The sequence below is a fragment of the Eumetopias jubatus genome, unplaced genomic scaffold (genome assembly GCF_037043125.1).
Source record: "Eumetopias jubatus isolate StellerSeaLion01/CBP00866 unplaced genomic scaffold, mEumJub1_p1.0 scaffold_1, whole genome shotgun sequence".
Lineage (NCBI taxonomy): Eukaryota > Metazoa > Chordata > Mammalia > Carnivora > Otariidae > Eumetopias > Eumetopias jubatus.
In genome coordinates, this window is record NW_028274807.1 from 69,898,470 (window position 1) to 69,912,177 (window position 13,708).

The 13,708-nt window shown below is 38.6% G+C and overlaps 1 protein-coding gene across 3 annotated transcripts in view; it reads right to left on the bottom strand.

Moving 5' to 3' along the window:
• The window catches only part of LRCH3 (leucine rich repeats and calponin homology domain containing 3), a 115,074-nt gene that overhangs the window by 9,809 nt on the left and 91,557 nt on the right, over window positions 1-13,708 (bottom strand). For 2 of the 3 annotated variants that reach the window (XM_028100919.2, XM_028100918.2), the window contains 4 exons: window positions 10,622-10,670; window positions 10,007-10,114; window positions 8,181-8,299; window positions 7,383-7,520 (listed from right to left, as the gene is read on the bottom strand). In XM_028100919.2, coding sequence (XP_027956720.1) covers window positions 7,383-7,520; window positions 8,181-8,299; window positions 10,007-10,114; window positions 10,622-10,670 — 414 coding nt within the window. Of the gene's footprint in view, window positions 1-7,382; window positions 7,521-8,180; window positions 8,300-10,006; window positions 10,115-10,621; window positions 10,671-13,415; window positions 13,488-13,708 lie in introns of all 3 variants that reach the window. The other variant, XM_028100920.2, reaches the window with a different exon arrangement.

Sequence of the window (13,708 nt, forward strand, 5' to 3'; positions counted from 1 at the left end):
AGTTGTTTAAATTTTTTTATCCATTTAAAACAATATACACTGAAGAAAATTTGTAATGGTAAGAAAGAAATTACCCACAGTCCTATCATTCAAATATAATCACAGTCAACACTTTAGTTCATTTCCTTGCAATCTTTACTAAAGATAATTAAAAAAAAAAATCAACAGCTTTTGCTCATAAATATACTACCGATACATCATGTCTCTCTACTCAGTGGTAATACTGAAATGTTTTTAAACATTTGAATTTTAAAAGACTGGATTAAAGAACCTGTTTTCCAAAGGGTGCAAATTTCCTGCAGGAAATTTCCCTAACTTCTAATTAGTAAACTAGCTTGTTTTTCTGAAAAGGTCTTTTACTAACAACAGAGTTGTATCACATGACCTAAAGGTGTGAAAAAGTTTTTCACCTAGTGGGTTATGTATGGGTTATAATGTAAGGAAGAAATATGAATTCCATTTCCCAGAAGGATTAACAAATTCAAGTGTTCAAATTCATGGCTGGTTTCCAATATGTTTAAGCATCAGGCATGGAAGCAGAATGTCTGCACGAACGCCACCTTAGAGATTTTACACAGGTAAGCAGATGGAAACCTGTACCACCTCTAGAAAACAAAGGTTTTACCGGTGTTTTCTTCAAAGATGGAATATGATACTCCATCATGAGAAGAGGGGAAATGAGATAAATAAATATATAATAGTGTTTGAGGAACTATAATCTCGGCCTGAGAAAGGTAGCAGGGGCTAGGATTGTTTATTATAAAAAATAAAAAGGTGGGGGGCACCTGGGTGGCTCAGTCGTTAAGCAGCTGCCTTCGGCTCAGGTCATGATCCCAGGGTCCTGGGATCGAGCCCCGCATCGGGCTCCCTGCTCCGCGGGAAGCCTGCCTCTCCCTCTCCCACCCCTCCTGCTTGTGTTCCCTCTCTCACTCTCTCTCTGTCAAATAATAAATAAATAAAAATCTTAAAAAACATAAAATAAAAAGGTGGGATGAAAGGAAAATAGTAATAATAAAAAAAATTTTTAAGGGGCATCTGGGTGGCTCAGTCGGTTAAGTGTCCGACTCTTGATTTTGGCTCAGGTTATGATCTCAGGATCATGAGATCAAGCCCTGCATCGGCTCTGCACCCAGAAGGCAGTCTGCTTAAGATTCTCTCCCCCTCTCCCTTTGCCCCTCCTCCCTGCCCTGCTTTCACATGCCCTCTCTCTCTAAAATAAATCTTTAAAAAAGAGTTTAACTGAAAATAAATTTAAAAAAAAAATTTAAAGATTTTATTTTTAGGTAATATCTACAGCATGGGGCTTGAACTCACAACAGTGAGATCAAGAGTTGCGTTGCTCCACTGACTGAGCCAGCCAGGCACTCCAATAATAATTTTTAAATTTCAAATTGAAAAACTTTCAAAAACGTCCAGAAAGAGGACAGGAATTCTAGGAGAGGACCCATTCTTGCCTCTGCCAAGTTGTTCATCATTGAGGTAAGAAAGTTTTTTTGTTTTCTGTTTTTTTAAAAGAGAGTGAAACATAAATGGTAGACTCATGATCTACTTAACAGAAGAAAAACCACCATGGGGGTTCACACTGGCTAATTCACACTGGAGCTAGGTTCCTTCTCTTCCAACTTTTTACATGTGAAAGAGCAGGGTGTTCATTGGACAAGTGATGCTGTGGTCTTCTCAACTCCTGGCTAAAGAGGGAGACATAAGGTAAACTGAGGCACAAAGGAAAAGTCACTGTGGTAAAGCTATTAGGACAAGGGCTTAACTTTAAGGGAAGTTGGGCAAATAAACATAAGACAACTGCTTTGTACTTAGGAGAATTTTTCATTGGCTAGAAATTCCCTCTCCCTATACCAGTTTCCCTTTCTGCCTGTAAAAATGGACATAGAAACCATGTAACTAGCTTCTCTTACTACCAAGGGACCTTAGCTAAGCAAACTAGTATGTTGATCTGAGTTTGGGAGAGAAGGCTGGGGGTGTGTGAAAAGGGCACCATGGACTTCAGCAAAAGAAAGGGACTGGGAATTTCATTCTACAAAAGAAAAACCCCTGAATTTCGAAAACTCCACCATTCAGACGCCAACATCCATGGGAGGGGAGAGTGAAATAGGTCTGACTACATAGGAAGAAGAACAACTGGGTTTCTATGCAAAAGAGAGGCTAAAAGGACGGAATTCATGTTGCTAAGTTAAAACTGGTCCAGGAATCACCCCCATCTCAGAAAAAAAAGAAAAGGCTCAGAATAGTGATCACGGAAATCAACTCAACATTACCTCCATGAAGGCTACTAGCACCCCAAGACATAAGAAATGTCTCTGTGTTTGCTGGGGGTGGGCCGTGGGGGGGCCAAAGAGAAAATGCCCTTTGAGATTCACCCTGTACACAGCAGGGTTCTGACTGGTGAAGGTAAAGAGGAAGGAGGAACAACCAGCTCTCTCCCCAGTCATTTCTTCCTTTAGCATTTATCCAAATTCCAGGGATGCAGAACAGTATTTCCTAAATGGGATCAACCGCCTTACAGTCTGGTGAAAGTCTGTGAATCTACTCTGGAGAAGAACACACACGCACGGGCAAATGAGGGAATTCATGGAGCCCGAAGAGGCCCAGGAATGCTTGATCCCAGGCTACAAATGTGTCCATCAGAATGGCTAGTCCAAAGGACCCGCGCTATAGATACCTTAGCACTCTGGAGTGCAGAAGAACTCACGATTTTGCCTTAAGTCAAGTCTCACAGAATCTGCTATCCCCAAAAGCTTTTCCAGAAGTTTGGATGACATAACATATGGTTTTGGAGAGCTGTGTGTAGCCTGTTCTAACTCTTTAATGTACAGCCTGATCTGAATAAGAAATCTTATGCAGGTTTTGGAGAACAAAGTAATTTCAACAAGAGCATAATCTATACCAAAAGAAATAAACAATTTCCCACTATTCTGAAACTTGAAATGCTTCAGAAGTTTTTCAGGTCATGTACCTTGGTGATATGGTTTACTCAGTGGGTTGTCATATTACCATATTTGTAGTGATTTTTGATATGATTCACTGGTACATTTCTAAGAATGTGAACTGTACTACACAACACCTATGCCTATTAAACCAAACAGCAGTTTATCAAACATCATTGACCCTCCCAAAATAACAAAGAAAGATGAATTATAACCTATTATTTGCAAACACACATGACTTTCTGCGTTTCTTTCGAAATACTTGGACATAAGACCTCCCCTTATCCCCTTATAATGAGGGGTCATTTTTTTTGAATTGGGGGAAAGAAATCCTGGTTCTTACAATATCAAGAAAGTGCTTTTTTAAGTTATATACTCAGAGTTGTAATTAGCCACTTTTCAAAGAATTACAATAAATCATGCTTTAATGCAGCCATAAAGAAACTGCTATGGTTCTTCATTTGTATGTGGCTTTAATTTTATATTCTCCGTACAAAAAACTTGTACTAAGAACGTAAGTTACAAAGCTCTCTCTGTGGTCAGAAGAACAAAATAAAGGAAGCAATATAGCCTAATACAAAGGAAGGCAATCCATAGGAAGGAAAAGTAGATGTAAATATTTATACTGAAATCGAGTACTAGAACAGAAACCCCCTTAACACAATATTGACTTATTTATAAAATCACGATCACAATTTCAAAGTAGGGTTTTTTGGTCTGTTTTTTTGTTTGTTTGCTTTTAAAAAATGCTGAACAATTTTCAACTGGCTGACTCAAAGTCCACTTGTTTTTTACCCCCAAATGTTATAATTTGGGAAGTGTTAGTATTTGTGTTTCTCTTAACTTTATAGGTCATTTTTTAATAAAAAAGATCCTCTCTTAAACAGTTTTATTTCATAGGCCTACTTGAGCATTGTTGTTGTTTTTAAAGTAATCTCAGTACCCAGTGTGGGGCTTGAACTCATTACCCTGAGATCAAGAGTTGCACGCTCTACTGACTGAGCCAGCCAGGCGCCCCTTAATAGGCCTACTTGCTTTTAAATGTCAAAGATATTTCATGGAAGACTTCTTTTGGGGTACCAGGGTGGCTCAGTCGTTAAGCGTCTGCCTTCGGCGCAGGTCATGATCCCAGGATCCCGGGATCGAGCCCCGCACCGGGCTCCCTGCTCAGCAGAAGCCTGCTTCTCCCTTTCCCTCTCCCCCTGCTTGTGTTCCCTCTCTCGCTGTGTCTCTCTCTGTCAAATAAATAAAATCTTGAAAAAAAAAGAAAGACTTCTTTTGTTTTTTGTTTTTTAAAAGAGAAATTAATGTTCTTGAGAGATTGTACCACTTGTAACTCATCTTATACCTTTTGTCCTGGCCGAATGCCTGGCACTGGATGAGTTAAGTTTTGTCGTTGACTTTACTAGCAAGTTTTCAATTCTCTCATCTCATGTTATACCCATATTTCTTTGACTAACAGGAAGATCCACGTGTTTCATTTCTTTAGGCAGTTAAGTATTTGTAAAATAGTTTTATTTTTCCTATATGTATTTCATGTTCTTACATGGAAGGCACTGTTTTCTGGTAATCAACGTAAAGAACCCCAGTCACCCTCATTCTCAAATTCCACTGTGTATATTAGCTGTTTGCTACTTCCCATGTATTCCCTCTGGAAACGAAAAATGACAGATCTGTCCGTTTTTCAAATCATTAAAACAATTTTTCCCCCTGAACTCAGCTGACAGAAATGGGGAAGAATGCAAAGTATGAATAAACCCTTTCCTTATTGGTGTTGCCAAATAGTACGTCAATTCCTATTCTCTTAATCACCACCTTTAGGACCAGGACCAAGTCTTTCCAGTCTCTGGGAGCCCAGCTGACTTTGGTAGGGCTACTGTTCCTCTCTGCCTCTCCTACACAAAACTGAAGGCCTGTTTTCAGAGGTCACTAAATAAAAAGTGGCTACCAATTTTCCTTAGAAGCAAATGCAACCCCCTATTTGTGGATGTGCCAGAGGGGATACGGCCACACCATCACCGTTGGGACTTTGGTCACAAAGCAGCTTTGATAATTAGAAGAATACAAGGTCCTTGGGAGGGATAAATGATTCGTATCTAGACAGGCAGCAAGTTGAATGTCCAGAAGAGGCCATCTATAGGCCAAGATACAACTGCAATTTGAGTAAAGAATTCGCAACAGGAAGTGCCTGCTAAATAATAACAAATGACCAGAAAATGAGATGAGGTGAAACCTTTTCCAAGTTTAGACAATGTTTTAAGCATGTTACAGATGAACAGCACCCTTGGGAACCTTGATTATATTCTGGTTGTGTGTGGGGGGAAGGGGGGCACAACTATGAAAGATATTCTTAGAACAACTGGGGAATCTGAATGTAGCCGAGGGATGCTGTTGGGTGCTTCACCCAGTAACACTTTATCTAGTCCGGGAATCCATCCTTACCTTCTACCCCCATTCCCACTGGCTACGAGTGGCTCACTAGATTCCCTTCTCTTTCAGCCTGATCCCACAGGAAGCATCATAGTGTTAATCAACACCTCACTCCCACCTCAAGGCAGGAGGGCTCAGCTCCCATGTCAGTCAGTCACTGGCTATAGGCTACAGAAAAGAGCAAGGTGGCTTACAACAATTCTCTGAAATATGCAGGGGATAAAGTTTTATATTATCTGCAACTCTTACTTTTTTTTTTTAAAAGATTTTACTTATCTGTCAGAGAGAGAGAGAGAGCACAAGCAGGGGGAGCAGCAGACAGAGGGAGAAGCAGGCTCCCTGCCGAGCAAGGAGCCCAATGTGGGACTCGATCCCAGGACCCTGGGATCATGACCTGAGCCAAAGGCAGATGCTTAACCAACTGAGCCACCCAGGTGTCCCTATCTGTAACTTTTAAATAGTGCAATTGAAACACACACACACACACACACACACACACACAGCAAGACTGCAAAATGAAATAAGTGTCAGATCTAGGTAGATGCTTTAAGAGTGTTCCTCATATTATTCTTTCAACTTTTCTGAAGGTTTGAAATTCTGGTAATGAAAATTTGAAGGGGGGACAAAAAAGGAGAGTGTGTCAACCCCAAACTTTGCTCCTTCTTTGGTGGGTTACCATCTTGATACTGACTTCTAGATCTAACCAGCAGTCTAAAGAAAACCTGCCAGTCATCCTGAATGCATATTCTCCCTCATTTTCCACCCAAAGTTGGTCACTAGATCATGTCAATTCCACTCCCAAAATAGATTCATCATTCTAAACTGCAATTATAATCACATTTTCTTCCTCAAATTCTTTTGTCTACATTAAGATAAACTTCTAACTCCCTGACATGGCACATAACGCCCTTATCACATGGCCCTTGGCTTCCCTCTTTAGCTATATCTCCCACCATCTGTAACCACACATTGTGCATCATCTATTCTAAACAACTTAAGAATTCCTTGAATATGCCATGATTGTTGCTATCTTTTGAACCTAGGCATATTATGCCCAGGATGCCTTTACCCCCTTTCTTTTATGCTGGCAAATTTTTTTTTTTTTTTTTTAATAATCTTCTGAGTCATTTTATTTGTTTTTTTAAAAGTAATCTCAGGGCACCTGGGTGGCTCAGTCGTTAAGTGTCTGCCTTTGGCTCAGGTCATGATCTCAGGGTCCTGGGATCGAGCTCCGCATCGGGCTCCCTGCTCAGCGGGAAGCCTGCTTCTCCCTCTCCTACTTCCCCTGCTTGTGTTCCCTCTCTCACTGTCTCTGTGAAATAAATAAATAAAATCTTAAAAAAAAAAAGCAATCTCTATCTTGATGAAGTACCAATAGTTCATTTTTGCTTTTGTTTCCCATGCCTCTGGAGACGTGTCTAGCAAGAAGTTGCTGCAGCTGAGGTCGAAGAGGTTGCTGCCTGTGTTCTCCTCTAGGATTTTGATGGATTCCCGTCTCACGTTTAGATCTTTCAAGCATTTTGATTTTATTTTTATGTATGCTGTAAGAAAGTGGTCCAGTTTCATTCTTCTGCATGTTGCTGTGCAATTTTCTCAATACCATTATGCCCAACATGGGGCTCAAACTCCCGACCCCGAGATCAAGAGTTGCATGCTCTACTGACTGAGCCAGCCAGGAGCCCCTATGCTGGCAAATTCCTACTCATACTGTAAGAACTAGTTCAAATTCTACCGCCTCTGGGCAGGCTTGCCTGAACTCTCCAGGCAGAGTTAAGTGCTCCCTTTTTTGTATTCCTACAGCAACCTCTTACATAGCTCTCTTATAACAACTGTTATTAATTACCGTTTCCATGCTGACTTTTTCTCTAGTAGAAGTGAGGTCGGGAAGACAGGGACTGGACTATTCATATTTGTATCCCGAGCATTCTGCATAATGCCTGCCATTGTACATAATAAATGTCTGATGAAAAGCCAGTTGTTTTTTTTTTTTTTTTAGCATGATATACTTACTACAGCTGGTGAAGGGACATGGATGCTGGGGACAGATCGAGGCCGCACGTGATTGGCCAAATGGCAAAGAACAACACCATCAGTTAGAGCTGCTCCAAGATCACAAGGCAGTGATACTTTCAGCCGGTACTCGATATGCTAAAAAAAAAAACAGGAAAATGTGTAACATGTTAACTTGAAGAGTAGCTGACATGGAGGACATAATGGAGTTACAATGAAATATATTTAATTAGGAGTCAGATAAAAAGCAAATAACTTAAGTACCATAATCCCTATTTTATCCTTCTATCTCAAATCAGTAACGTAAGGAAATCTAATAGATACATAGGCAGCCGGCCCATAGTATGTGCAAAATACGTGAGAAATTCATTTACAGTTTTCTGACTAAAAATACAAAAGAACTAGATTCTCTCTCAATTCCAAAATAAAATAAACACTACATTTGTTATAGGTTATACATACATGATGTATACATACATCATGTTATACATGTTATAGGTCTATGCACTTGTGTCCACACATATAAATGATTATTACTCTTACAAGATTTCCTTACATGAGGCAGAAAAATTTTTAAATGAGAAGGGCTAGGAATTGAGTTTTATAGAATAACCCATTTTGTTTTCCTAGTAAAAGGTGAAAAGAATCTCCTTAATAGCAAAATCTCTTTTATGTTTATCACACAATGGGCACTTGTTGATTCTATTAAAAACTGTAAGCCAAATGAACAAGTGACTGCAGGGTCATGGGCTCTAGCAATAAGACTGCAAAAGTGTAATTCAAAGGTAATGTACACACTTTCCGTAATTGATCTATTAATTCCAGCTCTTCTTCTCTCGGTCTTGAATTTGGTCTCATTATGGGATCTGCAGAATCAGTGGTAGGTGCAGAAGACGAAAGAAGTGGTGAAGCATGACCTAAAAAAAATATGAATATGTAAGACTGACAGGCAATTGCTAGCGCTGGAAAAATACTTAAGAGGCACCTGGTCACAGGTTCCTCACAAGTACAGCACTTCCCACTTCTGGACTGACTCTTAAAAAACAGTTTTTATTATGAAAAGTTTCAAATATATACAATAATAGGGAGAATTGTGTTTAAAATGACCAAATGTCCATTACCCATTTAGTTCAACTAGTTTTGATTAAAAATGTTTTTACTGAAAAATAACAGACATACAGAAATTATGCAAATCATAAGCAAGCAGCTCAATAAATTAGCACAAAGTGGACACAATCAGTTCAATAAATGCAACATTACCAACACCCGCAAGTCCCTCTCATGCTCCCTGCTCATCAGTACCTAAAGGTTACTTCTATCGACACAGGTTTGTTTTTTTTTTTAAGATTTTATTTATTTATTTGACAGAGAGAGAAAAAGAGAGCAGGAACACAAGCGGAGGGAGTGAGAGAGGGAGAAGCAGGCTTCCCGCCAAGCAGGGAGCTCGATGTGGGGCTCAATCCCGGGACCCTGGGATCATGACCTGCGCCGAAGGCAGACGCTTAACGACTGAGCCACCCAGGTGCCCCTAACGACACAGGTCTTTAACTATGTACTTGACTTGTAATACCATAGATCAGTTTTGTCTAGTTTTGCACTTTCTATAAATGAAGCTGTACTGTATGTTTCTGTGCTTGGTTTTGTCTGATTGACACTGTTTATGAGATTTATCCATATTGTTATATGTATTTATTTGTTCACTTTTACTGCTTATATGGTATCCCATTATATAGATACGCCACAATTATTTATCCACTGCATCATTAATGGACACTCTGTTTGGGGCTATTATGAATAACATTGCTATAAATATTTTTGTACATATCTTCTGGTATATGTGTTTACATATTTCAGAAAGCAAAACTGGTCATAGGATACAAATGTCAACATTATTAGATAATGTAAACAGTTTTCCATACTAATTTACAATCCCACATGCAGTGTAACTCTGGTTTGATTTTAAATCTCACTGTGAGAGCATCTATCAGTTACACTAAAAGTAGTTATTTTTGACTTGAAATGTCTGTTTCTACTTCCAGGTAACTTCTTTGGAGGCCAGGCAGATGTATGTCATATTAACTAAGAAACATTACACTGAGTAGATTTTTTAAAAAAATAATTACTTGGGCAACTTGGTGGCTCAGTCAGTTAAGCATCTGCCTTCGGCTCAGGTCATGATCTCAGGGTCCTGGGATCAAGTCCCGTGTTAGGCTCCGAGTCTGCTCGTCCCTCTCCCTCTGTCTCTCAGCGCCTCCCCCTGCTTGTGATCTCTCTCTCTCTCTCAAAAAATAAAAATCTTAAAAAAAAAAAATTACTGATTCATTTAAGAACACATAAAACAGCTTTTATCAACAGAAAAATCTGAAAAAGAGCTCAATACAGAGAAGAGAAACATTCCCTAAAGCCCTGAAAGAGTATTTTATTTGTTCAAACCTATAACCTCCTTTGGGTGGTACTAAGAAATTCCAACAAGATTCTCCTGCTTTAATGTTAGTGAGATCATAGACAAATGCAGAGTTTAAAGCTTTTGCCAAAGTGACATCTGAGGGCAGAAGTTAAAAAGCATATAATAGTTAATGTTGTTATATAGAGTACCCCCCCACTTTTTAGTCACTGTGACCTACCTTTATTTGCTTCTGCCCCGACAGCTGCTCGGAAAAGGAAGCTTTCAGGGCGCTGGGCCTGGTTTCTCTGCATAGCAGCAGGAAAAGAATATGCAGGGCAATGATGAACTACATCAGCATGGAAAAGCAAAATAAGATTAAAGGAGATGGAAAAAAAATTAAATGTAACAACAGACACACGTCACAAAAGTTCAATAAATGGAACAAAGATCAAATTAAACCTGGTAATGAAATAAGATGATAATTTTGTTTATTAATACAAAATTGGGTACAGAAAATTAACCTTGAAATCAGGAAGGCTGCTTGTATGTATTTTTAACTGTTATGTTATTTTTGCTGTATCAACAGAGGCAGAACGAATGTTACTATACTGAATAGATTCTCTTGTTGGGAACCTATAGCCCTGCTAGCTCATGCTCATAGGCTCATATCAAATGGCTGAGTAGTTGAACAACCAGTTGAATTAAAAAATGGAAAATGTGCAGGAAGTTCTCAATTTCGGGTCTGGTTTCTCCTCTCAGAAAAGGAAGCCACGGCTAGCTCTGAGGTAATTGTCAAGAAAGTCCTGGTTAAAATTATTCTTGATGTGGTTAATTATACCTTTGTGTCTATTACCTGTTTCTGTTGTAGGTGAACTTGCGATGGCATTAGATCTGTCATCATTCTGTGGAGAAACAGAGATATGTCAATAATTATTATTCAAGAAAGGGTACCTTCCACACTTATGATTACCTGGAATAAAAGAAAAAAATCATGCAACTCTCCTTCAAAATTAAGTCTAGAAATGAGAATGTGGTATAATGATTAATTTTGTACATTGTTTTAAGGCCAAACTTTTCATTTACTTCTACAGGATACGAGGTTTATGTAAAATGCATTCTCTAAAGATAGTCTAATAGGTCTTTCCTAGGACTATGAAAAATGATCATCCTAGGGCAGAAAATTTTACTGGAAAATGTATAGGGGAGAGTAATTGCATTTTATAATTTCATTTTCTGGTATAGATTCTGAATTATTTTTCTCCCCCTAGAGTAAAATTTAATGTATTAAGAAAAAAATGATGAAGGTCTCTTCATTTCAATTAGGAAATAAGGTGTTTAAAGACGATGGATAGCTGTATTTTCAGTCTAGCATTTGAGTCCAAGATGTTTTTACTTCATTGACCAAAGGGAACTATAAAAAGGAGGAAGAGCTAGCTCAACATGTATAGAGTTTAATAAAAAAGAGAAATGTAATTACCTAATTTAAAAAGAAGTGTTGGTTGGATGGGCTAACAATACTGAAGACTTGGCAGGAGAGTAGAATCAAGAAAAGCTAGAGTAACAATTTCCCAGGCCTTGATGTCTCGACTTAATAAATTAAATATAACTTTATGATATAAAGATAAATTTTTTAAGTAACAGAATGATTTTTTTAAGATTTTATTTATTTATTTATTTGAGAGAGAGAGAGAAAGAGCACAAGCAGGGGGAGTGGCGGGCAGAGGGAGAAGCAGGCTTCCCGCCGAGGAGGGAGCCCGATGCGGGGCTCAATCTCAATCCCATGATCCCTGGGATCACGATCTGAGCCGAAGGCAAACACTTAACAACTGAGCCACCCAGGTGCCCTAGAATGATGATTTTTAAAATGTACTTTGATTGAAACTAGAAATCTAAGGTGACTTGCATTCTAGGATATGAAGATAATTAGTTCAAATCATTTAGAGGCCATGAACTATATTTGAGAATTCTTGGAGAACTGGAGCAAAAAACAGAAATTGATAGGAACTCAACTTTTACTTGTCTGGTTAAGCAATAAAAGAAATAAACCCTTGCCTAAATATATATAAATATATACCTGCTGTAAAGTAACTGGGATACCGAAAAATACAGTCTTTTCAAACTAATCATTTACACTGTAGCGGGTCTGGACAAACAGCAAGTTAGACTTACCAACACAATGGCTGGCACATTCAGATTTGGCCTTTTTCAACTATGATTCTGGGAGAGAGAATAAGCTCCAATGCCCTAAGGTATCCGTTGAGTGTAATGAATTAGCTTCTCTCCTATACATCTCCTATACTAAACACCTTCCTTGAGAGATTTTGAGAACGATCCCTCAATTTTCTGTGTTGTCATTCAAATAAGGAACCTAGCTGAGAAAGGCTAGCAAAGGGTCAACATAGAAGAGAATTATAAAGTTTCTTCAGAAGTCATCCAGCTATGTGTAGCATCTTCAGAGAAGGTTTATCAGGTTTACAGATGTTACAAAGTTGGGGCTAGCATTTAGAAGGACATGATGCAACAATTTGAAAGTATTCTGGTAAATCAGAGAAGTAAAAATGTTCAAAAAGCAAAATTAAGTATTTAGAAAAACAGGATACAAGATGTAGGAATTAATGATCATTTAGGAGTATAACAGAAACATCTGAGAATTACAATGGATACTGAGCAAAATGAGAAAAGCCAACCTAATGCTCAGAGGAAGACGTGAAAAGCCTTGTTTCATGCTCAGTGCCAGGTGGGCTCGAGTGAAGGATATGTTTCTGGTTGGGGACTGTGGAGCCAAAATGGAAGGCAGAGAACTTGCGAAAGCTCAAAAGGATTAAGAGACTGAGAAAGGCACATAAAATGACCAGAATTTCTACAGTGAGAAGACAAGGGCAGCATCGTAATAGTTTTCAAATATAAAGACTGCTAAATAACTAGAAAATCTCCACACTGGAAAGAAAAGATGGAATAAGTGTACACCACAGGGGGGCAGATCTAAGTTAGACAAGGGGAGAACCTTCTAACAGTGAAGATTATTAATAATTTCTTATATATCATATGATATATAAGGAATTACCATTCCTACAGGCCTTCAAAAAATAAAATACCCAAGCTCTTTATTCAGGCTTGCAGGCCATATTCCAACTCTGCTGGTAAGCTCGAAAGCAGCCATAGACCAGACAGGAACAAATGGGAGTGGCTGTGCCAATAAAACTATTTACAAAAACAGGGGGCTTAGGGGCCCACAGCTTGTCGACCTCTACTATAAGAGGGTTTTAGCAGTGACACTTTTGGAGACTGGGACTTATTTTTTTGCATGCACATCAGACAACAGAATTAATTTGACATTACTTATCAGCCAAAGTAAAATAACTTATGACAAAAAAATAACCTTTGATAGGAAAATCAGAACGATATTTCAAACAGAATCTCAATATAAAGAATTAATGCAGGCTCTGTGAGTGTTTCGAGCACAGTAAATCTTTCAAAAATTTCAAGCAAAATTAATGTTAAACTCACAAATAGTTTTATAAGCTTACAGATATTTCACACACTCCTAGATTTTACATTGCCATTGGACCAATCTATTGGAAAATTTAAGAGCTCCCATGCACAACCCCTCCCCAAAGCTCCTGGTGCATTACAGTAACAAGAGATACCTTAATAGGCATGAAGGCAGAAGAATGAGGCAGGGTAGCAGCACAGCCCACTTGATTCAACCCTGACAGCGACTAAATTTTAAAAGAGAAAGAGAAGAAACAGAAGGCACCATTTATGTTAGCAAAATGTAGGGAAGGCAGGGCAGATCTGGTCAATGAAATTAGAAAAGGAAAGGTCATGGACAAACTTTCAAATGGTTTACTAAGATACTGATAGGGCAGAAAGAATACTTGGGAAAAAACTCGTAACTTCTAAAACAGTTTTCCCACTTGTATAATTTAAACTATTTCAA